The sequence below is a fragment of the Drosophila mauritiana genome, unplaced genomic scaffold, assembly GCF_004382145.1.
Source record: "Drosophila mauritiana strain mau12 unplaced genomic scaffold, ASM438214v1 Y_07, whole genome shotgun sequence".
In the NCBI taxonomy this organism is placed as follows: domain Eukaryota; kingdom Metazoa; phylum Arthropoda; class Insecta; order Diptera; family Drosophilidae; genus Drosophila; species Drosophila mauritiana.
This window is the reverse complement of record NW_022881546.1, coordinates 146,722-169,878: the sequence shown is the minus strand read 5'-3', so window position 1 is coordinate 169,878 and position 23,157 is coordinate 146,722. Positions and strand designations below refer to the sequence as shown.

The 23,157-nt window shown below is 46.0% G+C and overlaps 1 protein-coding gene and 1 long non-coding RNA gene across 2 annotated transcripts; both read right to left on the bottom strand.

The window, feature by feature from the left end:
- Nucleotides 1–2,784: 2,784 nt before the first annotated feature.
- Nucleotides 2,785–3,471, bottom strand: LOC117149975. The gene is made up of 2 exons (XR_004460637.1): nucleotides 3,432–3,471; nucleotides 2,785–3,128 (listed from the first exon to the last, which is right to left on the bottom strand). It is a non-coding gene; the product is annotated as an uncharacterized LOC117149975 (long non-coding RNA).
- A 911-nt stretch (nucleotides 3,472–4,382) lies between these two features.
- Nucleotides 4,383–5,620, bottom strand: LOC117149978. Its single transcript, XM_033316869.1, has 2 exons — nucleotides 4,475–5,620; nucleotides 4,383–4,423 (listed from the first exon to the last, which is right to left on the bottom strand). Exon 1 carries the CDS (start codon nucleotides 5,618–5,620, stop codon nucleotides 4,610–4,612), a length of 1,011 nt encoding a protein of 336 aa, XP_033172760.1. The 3' UTR covers nucleotides 4,383–4,423; nucleotides 4,475–4,609.
- Nucleotides 5,621–23,157: the final 17,537 nt, after the last annotated feature.

Genomic DNA, 23,157 nt, shown 5'->3' with positions numbered 1-23,157 from the left:
CCGTAATGGACAATCCGTCTTGTATATATATTTCGTTTATGTATATATCTCCTTCTTTATTTATCACTGGTATTTCTGTCAAGGTTTTTGTTTGACCCTGTATTAACGTCGACGATTGTGATTTCTTCTCCTTTTTAAATAACTTAATCGTTGCGTTTATCGTTTCTAACTTTTCTTCCTCAATATCGATTTTAGCTCCTACTTTCGTTAGGAAATCCATTCCTAATATTCCGTCAAAAAATGGGTGAAATTTAAATATAAGAAATGTAAAGTCTCCCTCTTGTTTAAATTCATTAAAAATCTTATACGTAATTCTATTATGAATATCGTGTGTATTCAGTACTGTTCGAATTTGTACTGGGTTTCTAAGTGATTGTTGAGTACCTTTCTGAACGAATTCGGGGCTAATTATAGATATAGTGGATCCCGTATCAATCAAGAATCTCACCTGTCTACCAAATGGTGAATTTATCTGGACATAAAGGAGTTCCTTTCCGAATCTTGATTGTTCGGTATAGTCTGTGGTTCCGAGGCATTTACTGAAAAATTTTCAGTTTGATTAGTGTTGCTAGCTTCTGTGTGAAACATATTGTTGTGTCCACTACTGCCAGATTGTTGGCTCCTGTCAGAATTAGTACCATTTCCAGATCTAGTTGATCCTTGATAATTCCGTCCTCTGTCCAAAGAACCTGAAAACCTTCCTCTCTTTTGGTGTTGTCCTCTGTTACTATTACTATCGTCATTTGACCTGTCCCGTCCTCTCTTGTAATTATTGTTTCGTTGTTCATCGTTATTAGTTGTGTTATTGTATTGTTGTTGTTCTGAATTATATCTATAACTATTATTATATTGTCCTCGTCCACGTCCCCGTCCTCCAGGGTTGTGGTACTCATCTCTATTTCTGTCTCTTATGTAGTCATCTCTCAACTCCTTTGCTATTTCGTTAGCCTGTCTGAGAGTCTTAGGGTTTTGTGCCTTTACTGTCCATCTCAATGGATTCTTTAAGCCTGCGATGAATTTTTGTATGTAAGTTTTTTCATACGAACTTTCTTTTATTTTTCTTATTTCAATATTAGTTTCATCTCTCTCTAAAACTTCTAACATTGCGACTCTTATTCCTGCAATCTCCTGATATAGATTCTTAATAGCTAGTTTTTTATAAGGAATCTCGCGGAGATCATCCATTAAATTTTCCTCGCTTCTCGATTCCCCAAAATTATCCGTTAAGGCTTGTTTAATGTCATCCCAGTTTAACGGCACTCTCTCTCGAATTAATATTTTGTCTGCATGTCCAATAACTTTGTCTCTAATTACTCCTAATAGTACTTCCCCATATGCTGTCTTGTCTATATTCGTGATCAACTTCAATACTCGTTCTACACTTGTAATGAATTTGTTTAGTAATTCTTTGTCTCCGTCATAAGTGGGTAATAGTTTTATTGCGTCGGGTATTTGTAGTTCGTCCATCACGTCTCTATTGGTTCTTTGTGTCATAGTGGTTTGGTTTATTAGGGATAAATTGTTTTCTTCTTCCTCTTGTTCTGTAAGTTGCAAGTTTCTAATTGCTCTTTCTCTTTCTGCTGCCCTAACTTGGTTTCTCGTTAAAGGTATGGTTCTTCCTTGTTTAGCTGACATGTATTACTATATGAGATTGATAAAAGTAGATATCGTAATGCGGATGTAGTGAAATATTATATATGTGTATGTGTGTGGATATATATGTGTGTATGTATATGTTTTTCAAATAAATGTGTATGTGTTTAGTGTACTATGCTTAATATAATATTTGTATCTATATATGTGCGTTAAATTTATATGTATGTATGTGTATACATGTGGATATATATATATGAGTATATTTAGGGATTTATATATATGGGATTATATATATATATATATATATATATATATATATAGATTTATGCGTGTGCTTATTTTTATAATATATATATATTTTTGTGTGTGACGAGTAAATGTATATCTTTATTAAAATAAAAAAATTATTAATTTTTGTCTGAATATTTGTACACTGATTGCTATTACCTTTTCACGAATATGGTATATTTTGATTTTTAACTTATTGTAATATGGTTTGTTGTTTGGTTGTGATAAATGGCGAAGAATTTTGTATCGATTTTACGATTTAGTTTCTTTGTGCACTTTGTTTCACTGTTAGCGTAAACACTTAAATGCATTTACAAATGTCACTTTCACGTCTTTTGCGTATAGATGTTTGTGTCACAATTAATGTTACTATATATTTTTATATTTGATTTGCGTTTTTTGCATACAAAATTGATATTTTCACAACGATCTTGCTTCACTGGAGGACAACTCTTGAATGATCTAAAGAATTTTAATATTGCCTTACCATAGCTGTGGTCTGTGGCAGCGACGTAGACGACGCTGGCTTAGGCGCCATAGATGTCGCGCCAAAATTTTTTATTATATATATTTTTTTTTTTTTTTTAATTTTTTCCGTTACAAACCCTGTGGTAGTAGTTGTGTAATACCCGTGATCGGACGACATTTACCGTTTCTCGGCTTAGCTGTATTTAGCTGTTAGTCGTGAGTCGGCGGTGGCGACTCGCAACGCCAGCCAGGCGACATCGTCGACGCTAGGTAGGCGCCGGAGTCGTCGCGCAGAACTGCCGAATTGATATACATGCTTATATGTGTATGTATGTATTATATGTGTGTTTGTATATATGTATTTTTTTTGTACGTTTTGTATGTATGTTCACATCAGCTACTGTAATGTAAGCGAACTATTCGACCGATATGAATTCGGCACCTCACACTGCCATATAGAGGATAGCGTGTGAACAAATAGAACACGGCTAACGAATACACTTGCTGATTGAACATTTCGTTGCGGATGGGCATAGGCGCCTGTTTCATCCGTGAGCCTAGGTGGCCCTTTGTTGATCGTTGCGAGTGGGCATAGGCGCCTGTTTCACTCGGGAACCTAGTTGGTTCTTATGCGATGCACTTAACTTGTATACATTTTGCTAATAATATTATTCCAATCTGCATTGCGTGGGGTCTTCGTCCTCGGCTCTTCTTCTAGTCCAATGACGAGTCCGACTGCGCCAGTTACCAGTCGTGGGTTAGGGTAACTATGTTTCCTAGTAGTATTGGTTATGGAATGTTTAAACTGTTCTAATTAAACACGTCTTCGTTGGTTGAAATGAACAAAACGACTATATTTTGATAGTGATAATTGTGCTGCTCACAGGCAGCTCTTATATATATATGTGTGTGTTTTGCTACATAGTTCCGCAAGTAGATCGCTCTGTCCCTGTCTCGCATACTTCTGTAAGTTGTGTGTGTTGGTGCTGCTCAGAGTCCCGGTTGATGGCATAGGCGTAGTACGGGAAGTCTGCAGGGGAACACTGAAAGTGGTAACTCTCTGTCCCTGTCTCGCATACTTCTGTAAGTTGTGTGTGTTGGTGCTGCTCAGAGTCCCGGTTGATGGCATAGGCGTAGTACGGGAAGTCTGCAGGGGAACACTGAAAGTGGTAACTCGTGCGCGCAACAGTAGCTAAAAGTGAAGCCAGCAGCAACAACAACAACTAATGGACGGCCAGAACGTGAACCAAAGCGGAGGATGGGCATCGGTTTTATCCATCTCATCGGACGATAGCAACTGCTCATCCTCGCCGCCATCAGCTAGAGTCTCATCGCTGGATACCACGCCAACGGCAAATGAAACCACCTTAGTAAGAAGAAGCCTATATCAATTAAATGCCGACATGAAATCTTACGATTTTGAAAATATTGTATTAAATGAAAATAAAAATACTATATTGCCAGACCCTTTATTTGTCGATAAATGCGGGAGTACTGCTAAAAAACAGCCTGCCGATAGCCCTTTCCCCATTTCCATAAGCAAAAATTTTAGCACTTCCTCGCCACTAACACATGTAGACACACATACACAAGAAGATGACGCCAGTGCATTCAATACATTGAAAGCAGCTAAAACAGCTAGAATAACCAAACCTCTCACCTACACAGACAAAACTGCAACAATACAGAAAAATCTTCCGACCAAAACACATGTAGACACACCCACACAAGACGATGACACTAATGCAACCAAAGCACCAAAAACCGCTCAAATAAATTCATCACACTCACAACTAAGTGAAACCAAGCCAACACAGCCCGCCAAAAACTCTTCACCCCTTACCCAAACGCAAAACACAAACACAAACATAACAGCCAAGACACACACCCACACAGACAAGCCCACAGCTTCACAAAATCTCTTTCCCGCCAAAATGCATATAAACTTACCCACACAATATAACGACACTTGTCGTCGTGCGTCAAATGGAGTTGCCTTGAACGGCTACTCCACGCATTGATTACCGAAAGAAAGGGCAGACTAATCCGTGGTAGTAGAACACGTTTTATTCTGGAAGAATTCAATGTTTCATAATTGTAACTAACTTAACTTATAGCTCACCGCAGTGTGTCCTCCAACTTTTACACGACAATGAAAAGCTAAATTTTCCCGGCAATTTACAATGGCTAATAACAATGTGCCCAGACACATATGGGCTTACAAATCCTTCCACATTCGGACTTCTCAAAATACTAACTAGCCTATCGATAACAATATTCGATCCGCGACATCCCCGACCCCGTGAAGAACCGCTTCACTCAAATCCAAAACTGCAAGTTTAGAGACGGGTCGCATCATTGTCCTAGATAGGCCGTTGTCGTTCACGCGCACCTTAGCGCGTCTGACGACTCCATCAGCTCCGCTGTAGATCTCCTCCACGATGCCCTTGCGCCACTCTCGTCGGGCCAAGGCAGGATCACAGACGAAGACCATATCACCCTGGTGGATGGGCTCCGTTCGGCGGCACCACTTCTCGCGGCGCACAAGCGTAGGCAGGTACTCCATGACCCACCTCCTCCAGAAACGGTCTCGTAGCAGGCGAGCAATCCTCCACTGCTTCCTCGTAGAACCCTCCTTGGGCAGCTCCGCATCCAATCCAGGCGTATCCGGCAGATTGGCTACTCCCTTGAGTAGATCGTTTGGCGTCAACGGCGCCTCCTGGTCCGCATCCACAGGCAAGTGGGTGAGCGGACGCGAGTTTACAATATTCTCCGCCTCAATCAGGAAACTCTCCAATACATGGTCCCTCGGCGCAACTTCCTTCAGGGTATGACGCAGTACTCTCTTGACGCACTGCACCATGCGCTCCCAAACTCCGCCCTCAGACGGGTTCGCTGGACAATTAAAAACCCATTCAATGCTTCTGCTTGACAACTCACTCTGAAGCTTCTCCATCTCGAATACGTCACCAAAGCGCCTGGCTTCCCTGTCAGCTCCCACGAAGTTCTTGCCGTCATCGCTTCGCAGTCTATATACTGGCCCTCTACGACAGACGAAGTTTCTGATCGCAATTATGCAGGAATCCGTCGACAGGTCATGCGCCAGCTCCAGGTGAATCGCCCTTGTCGTCAAACACGTAAACAAGGCGACCCAACGCTTCTCCTTGTGACGGGACACAGTCACCAGCAGTGGCCCAAAGTAGTCCAGTCCTGTGTATTTGAATGGCCATCCACCCGCATCCAGTCTGTCTTCCGGATGGGGTCCCATTATCGGCGACATCGGCCGCGCTCGCTGCAACTTGCACTCGTTGCACGATGAGATGACTCTCCGCATCACACGCCTCATCTTTGTGACCCAGAACTTTGTCCGGATCTCCGCAATCGTAGCATCCACATTTTGATGCTTCATCCTGGCGTGGAAGTCTCTCACAATCAGCTCTGTCAGACTGTGCCTGTGTGACAGTAATACGGGCCTCCTCGCACTGTACGGCATGCACAGTGCGGCATCAATTCTGCCGTAAGCTCGCAGAATCCCGTCCTCGTCTAGGTAGGGCACCAACCCTCGAATGTCGCTCGATCTACCGACGTCCTGTCCAGTTTCCGCCGACCTCATCTCGTCGGGGAAAGACTCCAATTGTGCCTGTCTGACCAACAGGTTCTCCGCGGCCTTACATTCTGCTGCAGTAAGGCCGTATTCCTCGAGCTCGTTTCGCTGTTTGCGGCACCAGCGCGCAAACCGTAGGACCCAGGCTGTGGTCCTCACCAGGCGACTGAAGCTCGAGAATCTCTGAAACGGAATAACAAATTGGTCTGCCACAACTAATGCAAACTCACTGGGCATCTCTTCTTCAACAGGGGCATCTGGAACACGCTCAGTTCCTTCCTCAGGCCCCGGCCAGCTGGCTGCTGGCTGCCTCAAAAATGCAGGTCCTCTTAGCCACCTTGATTCCTGGCTAAGGTCGACTCCTTTCTGCGACCGCGTCGCATCATCAGCCGCATTATCGGTTGTAGGCACCCATCTCCACTGGGAAACCTTCGACGACTCCAAAATCTCCGCCACTCGGTTGCCAACAAACTGCTTATACCGGCGGTGGGTGCTGCCGATCCATCTCAGCACCGTCTTAGAGTCCGTCCATAACACCAGGTCCGTGATGACCACACTGTGCTCCTCCTTGACAGTGTTCATCAGCCTGGTTCCAAGAACTGCTGCCTGTAGCTCCAGCCGTGGGATCGTCATCGTTCTCATTGGGGCACACTTCGTCTTCGCACTCACGAAGCTCACCTGCACGTCGTCGTCCTCATACGTGACCCTCCAATAGGCCACCGCCGCGAATGCTGCCTGACTAGCATCCACGAAGACGTGCAACTCTACGGCCCGGACTGCTCCACGCCCAAAATAATGGCGCGGACATCGGAACTGTCCCACGGCGTCCATCTCTTTGCGCCAAATCGCAAAGGCTTTGCTTAATTCCTCCGGTAGTGGTTCGTCCCACTGGATCTTCTGCCTCCAAATCTCTCGCAGCAGCAGCTTCGCTGTAACCATGAGGCAGCACAGGAATCCCAGGGGATCAAACGTAGACATCACCAGGCTCAAATATTCCCTCTTCGTAGGGACTCGGTCTCCACTCAGGACGCTGCTTGGCACTCGATGATACTCCACGTTGAATCTGAAGTCATCTGTTGCTACTTGCCAACGCATTCCGAGGATCTTCTCTTCAGCCTCACCCCATCCGACGCTCTTGACTCGACCAGGTCCTAAAGCCGTCTCCACGGTGGGTGAGCTGGATGAAAACTGGCATAATTCGAATCCAGCATCCCTGTGTATCTCCTTCACTCGGGTAGATACGCTGATAGCCTCGCTCTCTGTAGCGAAACTGTCCACATAGTCATCGACATAATGGTAGTCGGTGATGGCCTTGACCGCTCTCGGATCCGAATCCCGATACTTCAGGGCATTCATAGTCTTCACGTAATGCGCAGCGCTCGGCGAGCAGGCTGCTCCAAACGTCATTACGTTCATCTCATAGACATCCGGATCTCTCTCGTCGTCGCCATCTCTCCAGAGGAATCGTTGGGAACATCTATCCTCGGGTCGGATCAGCACTTGGTGGAACATCTCCTTGATGTCACCGCAGACTCCGACGGCTCCCTCTCTGAAATGAAAGAGCACAGCTGGCAAAGGCTTATAGTGCTGAGGCCCTTTGTCCAGCTCCGAGTTTAGCGAGGTTCCTCCAACTTTGGCTGCAGCATCAAACACAAGCCGTACCTTGCCGGGCTTGTTTGGGTTTTCGACACCAAAATGTGGCAAATACCATAGGCAATCGCTCCTTACCGCGACCTCCTCCGGCTGCAGCCTCCTCGCGTATCCTTTAGACACGTAATCCTTTATGATCCGATCGTATTCCTGCGCCAACGGCTTGTTGCGCTTCATCTTCTTCTCGACGTTGACCAGCCTCCTGTACGCCATCTCATAGCTCGGTGGCAGCACAACGTGGTCGTCCTTCCAGAGTAATTCCGTCTGGTAGCGACGCCCCACTTTCACCGTGGTGTCTTCGAGTATCTTTTGGGCCCGGACATCGTCGCTGGCTGCGACCGGCGGCGCGGTCTTCACTCCAAAGTTCTCCATGTCGAAATAGTCCTCCACCATCTTCTCCATCGCGTCATCCACTGACACGGCAAGTAGGCAGGACCTCGGTGACGGCGTGGTCGGTTGCCCACTTACAGGCCCAAACACAACCCAGCCCAGCTCGGTTGCGGCCGCATACGGTCCTTCTCGAGCGAACCGCCTCGTCCTAAGTGGCAACCCCAGATGTCCGTGATCCAGACCGATGAGCAGCTTCGGCACCACGTTGCTGTAAGGCTTCATCGGCAGACGCGCATCCCTGTGCACGCCCTGGACATCTCGTCGGCTCAATGTCTGCATCGGCAAACTCAAACTCGAAACGGCATAAACGTTTCTCAATACATGGCGAGTGGGCTTTCCAACTCCACTTATCTTCAGACTCACCACGTTGGTAGGCTCTCTGGTTGACTTACCTCCAAACCATCGGATATTTAGCTGCCGACGCTCTCCTTGCACTCCAAGATCCCTTCGAAGTTCGTCATCGATCATCGTGACGGAGGATCCCTCATCTAGGAGCGCATACGTATCCACCTTTCGCCCCGCTCCGTACAGCGTAACCGGCAGTATACGGAACAGTAGATGGCCTCCTTCGGCGTCAACGCAGCTCAAATTCCTCTGCATGGGCGCTCCCGCTTCACGAGGAGCTCCTGGTTCCAGGCTGTTGCTGGGAACGGCTGGCTGCCGGTTCCTCTCCTGGTCCCTGTGACCATCTCGTAGCGAAGGCCTCCTGGCCGGGCTGCGTCTGGAAACTGCTGGCTGCTGGTTCCCTTCGTGGCGTCTGAAGCCACCTCGCTGCAGCGGCCTTCGCTCCTCGTCCGCACCATGTAGCAGACGGTGATGCTCCCTTCGGCATCCATTAATCTGGCACTCACCTTGCGTATAGCAGGATCTAACCGTGTGCCCGCTTCGCAGGCAATTGAAGCAGAGCCGATGCCTCTTCACATTGCTCCACCTTTCCTGTGGCGAAGCTCCAATAAATTTCCTGCAGCTCAATATTCCATGCTGTCCTCCACACATGGGACAACCTCCATGCCGATCATCCTGTTGATCGCATTCATTATGGTCGACGCTTGCATGTAGAAGTCGACGCCTCGGCTCCTTTCCCTCGACGTCCAAAACCGTGCACACCACGTTTGCGTACTCCTGTAGCCACGCGCTGAAGTGGACTACAGTGGGAAAGGGCGCAATCGTTGCAGCATGCCTGGCCCAGTCCACTCGCTTGCTCGTTGGCAGCTTGGCCACAAGCTCCTCCATGAGGGTTGGGTTCCCCAGGTGTTGCTCCGCCTTCGCTGACTGCAAGAAGTCCGCGAGGTTACTCACTCGGGTTGCGAAGGGAATGATCTTCGCCAAATTGTGCTCCGAGATTGGCTGCACCTCTCGCACGTTGTTGAGCTGGCTGCGTATAAGCTGCTCCGGTCGGCCGAACCTAAAGCGTAGCTGCTCCATCACGGCGCTGACATTCCCTGGATGAATCAGTAGCGCCTTCACTGCCTCGCGCGCTTCATCCTTCAGCGCCTTCAACAACCTCTGGTTGTTCTCCAGGTCCGTGCAGTTGTACGCTCGGGTCGTCTCCACGAACGCACAGCTGAAGATCGGCCACTCCTCGGGCTGCCCTCCAAATATAGGCAAGTCCGGAAGCTTCCTTGGCCCATATGCTCCCTGGATTCCACTCGGCGTCGTCGCGGCGTAGGATCCGACAAGTGGCGATGCTGTTGCCGCATTGTGGATGCTCACGCCCGGTAGCACGAGTCCATGCGCTGGCTGCGCAGTGCCTTTTGCACACAGTGGCTCCACAAAATAGTTGCTAGTCGTTAGCAATGGCGGTCCACTCGAAGATGGCGGCAGCGTGCAGGCCGCACCGCTCGCACCGTCACCGTTGTATGGCACCGACCCGACCCCGTTATGTAAGGCCTCTACGTTAGATGTGGGTATTGGCTGGCCGCTCCAAGATGGCGGCCGCCCCGACGCTCCACTGTTGGCGCCAACTGCGCTTGGGCCAACTGCGATTGGCGCGCAATTGGCGGTGCTCACACTTTCCTTTGATCTAGCCTTCTCCAGCTCCCTCTCCAACGCTGCGATCCTCTCCATGAGTTCCAACACGAGGGGCTGGTTCACCTCCGGTACTAAACTCGCAGCTGTGACAGCAGTACTTCTAGGTTGGGAAGCTACTGTAGTCACCGTAGTGGCCGGGCAAGGAATCGATGCCGCCGTGGTGTTCACCCGCGTCCGAGTTCCTGCTCCACTACTGGCTGGCTGCTGACTCACTGTTGTTATAGGGGTGGCTTCCCCTCCGTTCAGCCGGGCACTCTTCCTGGGGGAATGCTGCATCTTCCCCAGCTCCTAAATGGCGGCGCCTCTGCGCGTCCAAAATGGCGTCTCTGACGCTTCGTGCAGCTGGCTGCGGCCACGGATGCTTGGCGCTCCTTGCGCCTTCTGACCGCTGGCTGCGGTCTCCACAAATGACGCTTCTTGCGCTGGCTGCGACTCGTTCGTACCGGCGTTCGACGCTGGCTGCGTCCCTCTATGTCACTGACTGCGACGCCACTGTCGCTGGCTGCGACTCCTCTGCCGGTACGTAGCGCTGGCTGCGTTCACACAAATCCTGGCTGGCCGTCTAAACCGTCACTCCAGCTCCGGCAACTCTATAGCTGGCCGTCTAAACCGTCATTCCAGCGCAAGTTGCCCCTGCAGTCGCCCTAGGACTGCGAATAAAAGATTGTCGTCGTGCGTCAAATGGAGTTGCCTTGAACGGCTACTCCACGCATTGATTCCCGAAAGAAAGGGCAGACTAATCCGTGGTAGTAGAACACGTTTTATTCTGGAAGAATTCAATGTTTCATAATTGTAACTAACTTAACTTATAGCTCACCGCAGTGTGTCCTCCAACTTTTACACGACAATGAAAAGCTAAATTTTCCCGGCAATTTACAATGGCTAATAACAATGTGCCCAGACACATATGGGCTTACAAATCCTTCCACATTCGGACTTCTCAAAATACTAACTAGCCTATCGATAACAATATTCGATCCGCGACAACACTAATGCAACCAAATCACCAAAAACCGGTTAAATAAACCTATCTTCACACTCACACCTACGTGAAACCAAGCCAACACAGCCCGCCAAAAACCCAGTGTTCACGCCGGAAGGGCGCAAACAGTTGAGCGGCAGTGTAAGCGGCCAATGCTTGCACTCAAAGCTCCTCCACGGCTCGCAAGCACCGCTGCACGCGCTCTCCTTCTCTCCTCTCGCTCTCCTCCCTTTCCTCAAGGTATTCACCTCTCCGCGGTCCCGCGGTATTTCCACTGTTAGTGTTAAGGTAGTCTTAAGTTACAAGTGCGCGAATAAAGTACGGAGTTTTCGTGAAGTCGATCCCGAGTGTTTCATTTCAGGGAGAATCAGCAGCAGCCGCAGCAACTACAACCACGGCAATTTTCCGCCCACTCCATTTCATGGTCCTTCGAGCCGGATGAGCTCTGATCCTGCCAGCGCTCCTTGCGGAAAATTCAAGATAAGTACGGCTTTAAATCCTATTCCGTCCGTGGTCGCCATTTTCGTTTTTTCCAACGGCGTTTATTCTTTCCGTCCATCCGTATCAAGTGAAAAGTGAAAATATATAAGTATGTCGCATTACGAATGTATTTTGACCACTGTACGTGTCTGTCATATTATTAGCATGGTTTGACCACTGTGCTTGCCAGACGCAGCTGCGCAATAAGTTTGGTATATTGTGAGGACATTCTTAGAATTTGACTACAACGTAGAATATGACTGGCGCCAAAGTACCGTTACGAGTGAGGCGACAGCGTTGTCGCGCTGTCGCCAAGTGTAGTCCAGCTAGCGTGTGTAAAGGATAGATCGATGCGTAGAAAATACGATCAGTTGCATACAGACAGTCGCGCACGCCGGTTGGAATTCGCTTCACTCGAAAGGTTTATTTGCTAATATGGAAGATCAGGAGCAAGAAAATGCCAACGCTGCGACATCAGAAGTGGGATCTGCTTTGCCTACAAATATCACCGATGCATACCTGGCAGCTTTACAAGTGCAAAACAACAACCTATTGGAGATCATCAAAAATATGCAGACACCAAAGGCATCGGCAACTGATGAAAAGGGAAAACATATAACTCTCCCAAAGTTTCATCCTGAGGGAGCTGGTGCAGATGCCTCCGCTTGGTGTACAACAGTGGATCTTATTTTTGCTGATAAAATGCCCGAAGGTAGCAGCCTGATGATAACTTTAAGTAAGGCGCTAGAGGGAAGTGCATCACAATGGCTGTCCCAAATATGCTTTGCTGGCATCACATGGCCACAATTTAAAGAACTCTTCGTTCAACGCTTCATTGGCATCGAAACGTCTGCAGGCACACTGATGAAAATTTTGAGCGGGCGACCAAAATCTGGAGAAAGTTACACCGAACATGGAAGCCGAATCGTCACCTTACTTATGTCCAAATTTAAATCTATTGATCTGGAGGAAATTGCGGTTTCACTTAATCTGGCTCACATGGCACAAATTGATGACAAATTGTCGCGCTGGGTTTTTACAAACAATATTAAAACTCGAAATGACATGCAACAACAACTACAAGCGCACACTTTTAAAAAACGGAACCTTGATGACGACGCATCTACAACAGACCCGGAGCGTAAAAAGTCTAAGTATCTCTCTCAAGTGGAATGCAATTATTGTGGAAAGACTGGACATAAATACGCTGAATGTCGTGCTCGGCAGAGGTCACAAAATCAAAGTCACAACGGAAGTTCAACGCAGGGATCAACAGTCAAATGTTTCAAATGCGACGAGTTTGGGCACTTCGCATCCGCCTGTCAAAAAGGACGATCACGAGGAAACGACCAAGTAACCGAGAAACGTGTTGACATCTGTACTGTAGCTCCAACATCAGGAATATTGTGAAGTTCAACCGGTGAGTCCGTTCCATACTTTTTTGATTCCTTATTGAAAGAGGGATTAGCGGATGTGTTCATGGAAGGATGAATTAGTAGTGCTGTGCTTATGAGTGGTATAGGTAACGGCTTCGTGACATGCACGATGCAAATTCTAGCTACGTAAAGATTTGTAATTTTAATTTTATAAATAAATCAGATTCAATATAAGAAATAAGATTCAATGTGGCATCAAACAAAGCTAAACCCAAGGTTTGGGGCCATATGTAATGGCGGAAAAGCTTGATGGTGACCGATATGTGTTGAGATCTTTGACAAGCAAGAGAACGTATAGTAGGCCCACGAAAAGTTATGGTCGATGCCTGTTGAGGTAGACGCAGACCAATGCGAGAGATCGCCGACTGAGGCACTCGTAGAGATCAATGTGAGAGATCGCCGACTGAGGCACTCGTAGAGACCACTGCGAGAGATCGCCGACTGAGGCACTCGTAGAGACCATATACTCTGAGTTAATTATTCACAAGGCTACAGCTATGAGGGTCCGGAGAGACCATGACGCATGAGGATGCGTGAGATCGTTGCAAGGAGTGCAGCAAGAGCCTGACAGTGTGACATAATAGAGAAACTGAAGACCGCACCATAGCAGAAGAGACTTGTTATGGCGGGGGTCGTTTGTGTAAAAGGAACTACACAAAATATAAGTTCAGTTTGTGTAAAAGGAACTACACAAAATATAAGTTCAGTTTGTGTAAAAGGAACTACACAAAATACAAGTTAATTATGTGTAAAAGGAACTACACTAAAGATAGGTTTATTATGTGTAAAAGGAACTACACAAAAGATAAGTTAATTATTTGTAAAAGGAACTACAAAATATGTTTGATTTGAAAGATTAAGAGAAAAATGTGTTAAAGGAATTACACGAGTGGTATGATTTGTTAAATTTGAGTTGTGTTACGAAAATTTAAGTAATTTAGTCATGTTATGATAAGACTAAAGTTGAAACTAATTTGAATCAGAAAAGGATTGAATGGAAATAATTCTTTGAAATATCCAGGGAGTCTTTGAATCCTGAAGTGTTATCACTTATGTGGTAGATTTAAGACAACACACGAGGACGTGTATTATGTCAGGAAGGCCGTGTCGCATTACGAATGTATTTTGACCACTGTACGTGTCTGTCATATTATTAGCATGGTTTGACCACTGTGCTTGCCAGACGCAGCTGCGCAATAAGTTTGGTATATTGTGAGGACATTCTTAGAATTTGACTACAACGTAGAATATGACTGGCGCCAAAGTACCGTTACGAGTGAGGCGACAGCGTTGTCGCGCTGTCGCCAAGTGTAGTCCAGCTAGCGTGTGTAAAGGATAGATCGATGCGTAGAAAATACGATCAGTTGCATACAGACAGTCGCGCACGCCGGTTGGAATTCGCTTCACTCGAAAGGTTTATTTGCTAATATGGAAGATCAGGAGCAAGAAAATGCCAACGCTGCGACAAGTACATGCGCCCAGCCACCGTGATTACTTTTTTTTTAAGTGCATAAACAAGCACTTTGCCAATACCGGCCCCCTAATTCGTCTCACGGTGCTCCGCTGATATCCAAGCGCATGTACATATATATATATATACACTGTCCAAAATTCACTGTTATCGTCCGCTGCTAAACTGCTGTTTTTTTTTGTGCCTCAATAAAATATACAACCCAATACAAATACAACAATACAATACAATATACAAATTTAATTAAATTCAATTAAATATACACATACATATAATCACCAAAAATTTCACATACACACAAATATACATAGCCATATACATACATTACGACATATCCATTGTCATACATAGATTCCAACGATATTCACATACACACAGTCGCGACTTACACAGACTTGCCAAGTGCAAGTTCTTTCGTCTCCTCTTTGTTCGTTATTGCCCTGACCAAAAAAAACCAGCGCATAGCGACGAGAGAATACCCTATTGTCGAGACATAAAATAAAATAAATAAGTCCGACGATAAAATTTAAAAATAAATAATTTAATAAAAAAAAAAAAAAGGGAAAGAAACGATTGTTTTAATTATTATTATTATTGATTATTATTTAATAATTATTTAACCCAAATAATAATTTTTTTTACAAGCTATTTCTGGCTCCCATTTCTGGTTCCCAAAATAAAAATAATAAAATTGTGGTCCTAAATCCGGTAGCTATTTTTATAAATTTAAACTTGAATTTTCTAGCTATTTTCCATATATTAGCTATTGTTTTTCGGGATTTCCAGTCGATAGCGATTTTTTATAAATCCTTGGCTATTTTCCAGACTCCAGCCGGTAGCTATTTTTTTTATAAATTCAAGTTTATAGCTATTTTCTATATATTAGCTATTCTTTTTCGGGATTTGCAGTCGGTAGCGATTTTTTATAAATCCTTGGCTATTATCCAGACTCCAGCTGGTAGCTATTTTTTAGCTATTTTTCCAGAAATTGCAATTTATAGTCTTTTTATAAATTTGAGCTACTGTTTTTTCTAGACTCCAATATAGCTATATCTTCTTGTGGACTTCACTCTAGCTGTTGCTTTTTGTGAATCCTCCTAGCTATTTTTTCACACTGAGTTTTAGCTATATGAAATCCGGTAGCTATTTTTTATAAATTCAAGTTTATAGCTATTTTCTATATTAGCTATTCTTTTTCGGGATTTCCAGTCGGTAGCGATTTTTATAAATCCTTGGCTATTATCCAGACTCCAGCTGGTAGCTATTTTTTAGCTATTTTTCCAGAAATTACAATTTATAGTCTTTTTTATAAATTTGAGCTACTGTTTTTTCTAGACTCCAATATAGCTATATCTGCTTGTGGACTTCACTCTAGCTGTTGCTTTTTGTGAATCCTCCTAGCTATTTTTTTCACACTGAGTTTTAGCTATATGAAATCCGGTAGCTATTTTTTATAAATTCCAGTTTATAGCTATTTTCTATATTAGCTATTCTTTTTCGGAATTTCCAGTCGGTAGCGATTTTTATAAATTCTTGGCTATTATCCAGACTCCAGCTGGTAGCTATTTTTTTAGCTATTTTTTCAGAAATTGCAATAAACTGAATTTTAGCTATATTGTACTTCATTTAAGCTTTTTTCCAGTTGATTTAAGATCTATTGGGGCCTTATTTCACAAAAATTGGGATTTTTTTTCCTTCGTGCTCCAATCTCCAGATCCCAATTGCAACTTTCTCCCGAATTCCGACGGGATCCTTTGTCCATCCAGATTTGGATGCCCTCTGGGTCTGGTTCCTTTTCAATTCCACATTTTTTGCGGCGTGCAGGCCTTCTTGACTTCCTTCTCCTAGGGCATAGCTGAGCATGCCCCTAGAGGGAGACAAGAAAAAGACACCCGCACCTGGAAAAGAACAAAAGTTCAAACCGCAATCTCCGCTATCCACTCGCGGTAGGCCAGCACCCAAGTCCGTTAGTCCCAGGGTCAAAACCGCGACTCCCACTCCGAAACCAAAGGTTGTGCCATCGACCAGTTCGAAGACAACTCCTAGGTTGGTCATTTCCCGACCAGTGACGCGAGCGTCTAGTGAGTCTTCTCTATCGAGAAAATCCGAGAGTCCCTCCGCTGTCGGGATTGATTTCCTCCGCGTCACACGCTCTACCACAAAGAGAATGGCATCCTCTGAGCAGCCGACGCCCGCAAACGCAGCGTTGCATAAATTCATCGCCGTCAGCGATCGCGTAAGCCTTTTCGAAGCGAAGATCAACACTCCTGATCAAGCCTCTCCGTCCCTACACACGTTACAAGTCCGTCTGCAACAGGTGCGAGCCTTATGGGACAAAGTGGAAAGAGAGTACGAAACATGCTCTGACCTAATGGCCCAAGAAGGATCCCTCGACACAGTGCCTATTCTCCAGGCCAAATATGACTACTGCTACTCAGTATACGAGCCATGTGCAGCACAAATTGGCGAAACAATCGACAGAGCAACGCCTCAAGTCGCGCAAGCACCCTCTCAGCCGCTAATTGCGTCCGGCTGCCGCTTACCTCCATGCGACACGGAAGTCTTCGATGGCGACTACCTCCGATGGCCCACTTTCCGGGACCTATTCACGGCAATTTACGTAAACAACCCCAGGTTGACTCCGGTCGAGAAGCTATTCCACCTCCTTACCAAAACAAGTGGCGAAGCAAAAGCCATCGTGGCGAAATCTCCTCTCACGAATGATGGTTTTGCTTCGGCTTGGGAGGCGCTTCGAGATCGGTTCCAAAATAAGCGACTTTTAGTCAACAGCCAGCTCAAGCTTCTTTTTAACTTGAGTTCAATTTCGCAAGAATCTGGTCATGCTTTAAAAGAGCTACAATCCACGATTCAGGGGTGTTTAACAGCACTGGCGCATTCCCAGGTATCCACAGAAAACTGGGATTGTCTCTTGGTTTTCCTTTGCGCGAGCAAACTGCCCAAGCAGACCCTGTCCTTATGGGAACAGTCGCTAACTGCCAAATCCGAGATCCCAGCTTGGGAAGAAATGAATGCCTTCCTGAGCGAAAGGTATCGGACATTGGAAGCCATCGAAGATATGAAACCGACTCAGGCGGTTCCAAAAAGGATTCAATCCTTCGAGACAAAGGTCAGCACCAAACAGAAAGGGTGTGACTTATGTTCTAAGGAGAACCATCCGGTACGATTGTGCCCGCGTTTTCTTCAAATGTCTGTTGACTCGCGCTCCGGATATATAAAAAAGAAGCAGCTATGTCTGAATTGTTTTGCCAGAGGTCACCAGCTACGTGACTGCACAAGCACACACAGCTGCTTTACATGTAAGGGCAGGCACCATACGCTGCTGCATCGCAGCCCCCCAAATTCCGAAAATGCGAGTTCCTCAACCTCGCCCCCTACACAGCAACTTCCGAGACCCTCTAGCAGAAATGCATCGGCAAGCACCTCAGCGGTGCAAACTTTCTTCGCGTCCGGCACTTCAGCCGTCCTACTGAGCACAGCGATGATTGACGTGTGCCATTTGGGGACGAACTACCGAGCCCGAGCCTTAATCGACTCGGGATCCGAGGCGACGTTCATTTCAGAACGCTTGTTCAACCTCATCAAGTTGCCATTCCGCAACACCCAGACCCAAGTCTCCGGGTTAAATCAGTCGGTCTCCGCGAAATCCTCGAAGCTGTGTCACTTCGGGATTCGCGCTCCTACTAAGCCAGGTCTACAGTTAGACACTGAAGCGTACGTCCTTCCGGAGCTCTCAGGCAAACTGCCCTCCTATCCGATCCCTCGGAATTCTTTGAAGGACCTGCCCGCACTCCGCTGGGCAGATCCTACCTTTTTTGAGAGCTCTCAAATTGATGTACTGATCGGGGCTGACATTCTACCATCCATAATGATGGATGGCACCCGACAAAATATTTGCGGCTCGCTCCTGGGCCAAGAAACTATTTTCGGGTGGGTGCTAACGGGGCCGATTTCCAAGGGTAAGCCGAAACGGGTCGCATCCTTCACGACCCAGGTGCACCAAACAGGCGACCCTGATTCGCCCGAGATAAAGGGCGAAGCAAAGTCGATAATAAATCGATGGCAACACCTCAAGGCACAACATCAGCAGTTTAGTGCACGGTGGAAAGAGGAGTATCTCAAAGAACTCCATAAACGAAGCAAATGGCAATTTCCGACCAGGAACCTACAAGCCGACGATATGGTAGTTGTCAAGGAGGACAATCTACCACCGAACGAATAGCGGCTCGGCAGAATTGTTTCTGCCTTTCCAGGAGCCGACGATCGCATTCGAGTCGTTGAGATCCGTACGTCTCGCGGCACCATAAAACGCCCTGTCCACAAAGTAATTCTGCTACCGATGGAGGACAAAGAGTCCTCCGTTCCTAGGGATAGGGCACTTCCCCCATTCCGGGGCCCAAATAGTAGTCGGCTCACACTAAGCTTTTCATTTCTTTATTGGCAGACTTACTCACTTCCTCCAATAATGGCTCCTCGTCCTCGTGCCACCCAGTCGTTGGAGAGCAGACGTGCTCGAGGTATTAAATCCTACCGCTGCCGAGTCTGCTCTGGAATCCATCCTCTTCGAAAGTGCACGAGGTTCCACAAACTGAGCGCTGAAAAGCGCCTTCGGGCAGTACTTATTAATAAGTACTGCTCGAACTGCCTCGCCCATCAGCACTCAGGAGGAGACTGTCGCAGCCAAGAGGGATGCAAGAAGTGTGGAGGAGACCACCACACCCTACTCCACATGCACGAGGTCCTCCCCGCTCCGAACCCGGCAGCGCTACCTGCTCCGACGCGCAGAGAGCGCCATCCCGCTGCACCTCGTCCGGTCCGGATTTCCCGCACTCCGCCACCAGTCGCCAACATTCGCCCGCGTCAGCAGCAGCAGAAGGCTGTCCCCATACTGCCTACAGCCATCGTCGTGCTGGACACGGGCTCGAAGACCTTCGAGACCGGGGCCATGATCGACCCATGCATGCCGGTGAGCAGCATCGACCGGTCGTTAGCGGCTGCGTTCCAGCTGCCCATCACTCGGCTGGGAGGCAACGAGGTCTGCTCGGTGACACTCCGGTCCCGAACAAGCACCTTCCGACTCAACGTCGTCCTGAAGATCGAACCCAGCCTAAGGATCCGGACACCCATCCGAGCTCTGAGCGACGCCGCCAGGGCCAAGTTTGACGGTGTTCGTCTCGCGGACGAGCGCTTCCACCGGCCGGCCTCCATCTCCCTCGTGTTGGGATCAGATGTATATGCCAATTTGATCCAACCGGGGTTCCTAAAAATTGATGATGGGTTGCCCGTCGCGCTGGATGGACCGTTTCTGGAACGTGCACGAAATGAAGAGGCCGATCCTGCTGTCTAGCCGGACAGGGATACCTTTGCCTACGCAAGGGGGGGGAGAATGTTCACGCCGGAAGGGCGCAAACAGTTGAGCGGCAGTGTAAGCGGCCAATGCTTGCACTCAAAGCTCCTCCACGGCTCGCAAGCACCGCTGCTCGCGCTCTCCTTCTCTCCTCTCGCTCTCCTCCCTTTCCGCAAGGTATTCACCTCTCCGCGGTCCCGCGGTATTTCCACTGTTAGTGTTAAGGTAGTCTTAAGTTACAAGTGCGCGAATAAAGTACGGAGTTTTCGTGAAGTCGATCCCGAGTGTTTCATTTCAGGGAGAATCAGCAGCAGCCGCAGCAACTACAACCACGGCAATTTTCCGCCCACTCCATTTCACCCAGCAATAGCAACAGCGAGCATAGCAGCCAAGACACTCACCCACACAAATAAACACACAGCATCACAAAACTTTATTCCCGCCAAAACACATATAAACTCACCCACACAATACAACGACAATAATGCAACCACAGCATCAAAAACCGCCAAAGCAGCTTCTCCCTCCCACACATGCTTACGTGAAACAAAGCCAGCACAGGCCGCCAAAAACCCCTCCCCCCTCTCCCAAAAGCAAATCCAAGCATTGCAGCCAAGACACACACCCACACAGGCAAACACATAGCATCACAAAACCTGCTTCCCGCCAAATCACATATAAACATACCCACTCAACATAATGACACCAATGCAACCAAATCATTAAAAACTGCCAAAGAAGCTTCTCCCTCCGACTCATACTTACGTCAGAAAAAACCAATAAAGCCCGCCATAAGCGCATCGCTTTCCGCCCAAGACACAAACCCAAGCCCAGCAATCAGTGCTGTCACTCACGCAGGCAAACCCACAGCTACTCAGAACATTTTTCCCGTCAAAACTTTAGCTGAGTTGGTTAGAGAAAATGCAAAACGCTCACCAACTCCAATGCAAAATTTACCCCACGCAAAACATGACTCTGCCGCCCTCGGACGCTCACCGAGTGCAGCTAGAAAAAACCTAACTAAAACACTGAGTTCTCCCAAAACTCCTGGGAAGCGACGCGGGGACTGTCTGGATGAGGGCCTACTCCAAACCTCTAACAAAAAGGTTAGAATACGCGATGACTTCTCTGAAAAAATCTACCCTCCGAAACACCCATATTCAAAAGCAAAGTAGCTCTTAAAATTCGGCAAGACTCAAGTAGAGAATCCCTGCAGAAGTCAGCCAAAATGGACACAGCACCAGCAATCAGTCCCTCAAACACAGCAGCTGATCCCGACTTACAGCCTTGGAAAATGGTTCCAGCTAGCAGAAAACCACCATCAATCTTCTTGTCCAATATACAGCAGATAATCCCGCTAATAGAAAAACTAAACTATAAAGCCGGGGTTAATAGCTTTACCACCAAATCTGAACTTGGCAACAATATTACAATCCAGGCTAAAACGATGGATGCCTACAATGCAATTCAGAATGTTCTCCTTGAGGCAAACATTCCCCTACACTCCCACCAGCCAAAGAGTGCAAAGGGCTTTCAAATGGATTGAAAGCCAACTTCAAGACATCGGTATAGCTACAAAATTTATCAGGGCAATGCAGTTTAGCAGTGCACGAGAAATCCTATGCGCATTCATGAGGTTGAGGTTGTACCGAAAGCTGATGGCAGCCATCTCAAGGTCCTCCTACTAAAATCCCTTGGAGGTCAAACGGTCAAGGTCGAAAGGAAACGGGTATCGAAGGATCCCACACAATGCCATCGCTGCCAATCTTTTGGACATACAAGAAATTATTGTAGAAACCCGTTTAAATGTATGAAATGTGGCCAGCCGCACGCCACGGTTTCATGCACTAAACCCAAAAACCTTCCGGCTACTTGTGCAAACTGCAATGGAAGCCACGTAAGCAGCTATAAAGGATGTCCTGCTTTCCAAGAAGCAAAGCAAAGACTATCTATTAACAAGATTCAATCCCTACATCCCTACATTCACGCGTATTGTCTGAGATTGTAAGAAATAAAGATCGATAGTCTGTTTGTATTTCTATACCGATTACTCCATATAAATAATTTCTGAGAAACTAACTATGGCTAACAATTCTTTTTTATTCGTGGCATAAAGTTGTTCAGTTTTATTTATGGTTTTAGATATGAAAGTAATTTTTTTATTATCCTGTGATACGGCTCCGATAGCTACATCTGATGCGTCTTTCGTCAAAGTGAATTTTTTGTTAAAGTCCGGTTAAACTAATTCTACGTGCGGTATTAAATAATCTTTGGGTTCGTTAAAGGCTTTTACAGCTGGGTCATATAACTGTATTGTTATTTTTGTAGACATTCTCCTAGACATTTTACCATATCTCCTCCTAAATATTTTGTTAAAGGTTTGTCAATTTTTGGATAATTTTGGATAAATTTTCGGTTATATCCTGTGAGGCCTAAAAAACTTCGAAGCTCTCTAATGTGTTGTGTAGTCGGATACTTGTGGAAATTTTTTCAGGATCTGTTTGAATTACATTGCTAGAAGCAATATAATCAAGAAATGCTGTTTCTAATTTAAATAATTTTGATTTTTCAAGAGAGATTTTCATATTATCTTGTTGTAAAATATTAATTATTTGAATTAGATCGGTATAATGTTTTTCAGTTTTATTTGAAAAGATTATTTTATCATACATATAAAAATGGCAAGTTTTTCCGACTTGTTCTTTTTGTGAAATCTTGATTCCAAATCAATTGTTAAAAAATATTTTGACTTTCCTAAGTTAGATAATATTACAGAGGGGTCTTGCATTTGGTATCTGTCCGGTATTGTGTTTTCGTTTAATTTTTTATAGTCAATAACTAGTCGATATTTTAGAGTTCCATCTTCGTTTTGACCCTTTTGTGTACTACCAAAAACATTACAATAACAAGATACGTAACGTCATACGATTTTTTGGCACACGATTTTTTCGGCGTGGCTCTATAGGTGTCTCCAGGTGTAGGTGTAAAAAAACACTATAGGTGTGGCTTTATAGGTGTCTCCAGGTGTAGGTGTAAAAAAAGACTTTATATTAGAATATTTGTTGAGCATTAAGTGCATAAATGAACGTAGTGCTTTCTCATTATGGTTTTATGTAAATCATGAATGTTATATGTACAATGTACATTTTAAATATTAGACATAATTAATTATCAACATAAATATAGTATATAAACGGTATCTAATTCGAACTGCGATTTTAACAAACAAATTTAAAAAACTCTAAAATTATAATAATCAGGGCGTGAATTTTTAATTATTATTTTATTTAATCATATTCCTACGAAATGGGAAATACTCCAAATAAGTACATAAATTAGTATACAAGTTAAAGTAAACGTTTGTTTATTTTCACAAGAAGGTAAGTAGGACCGGTG

Excerpts from the sequence above, each read along its gene's own strand:
- LOC117149978 (XM_033316869.1), bottom strand. The coding sequence starts at position 5,620 with ATGGGACCCCATCCGGAAGACAGACTGGATGCGGGTGGATGGCCATTC.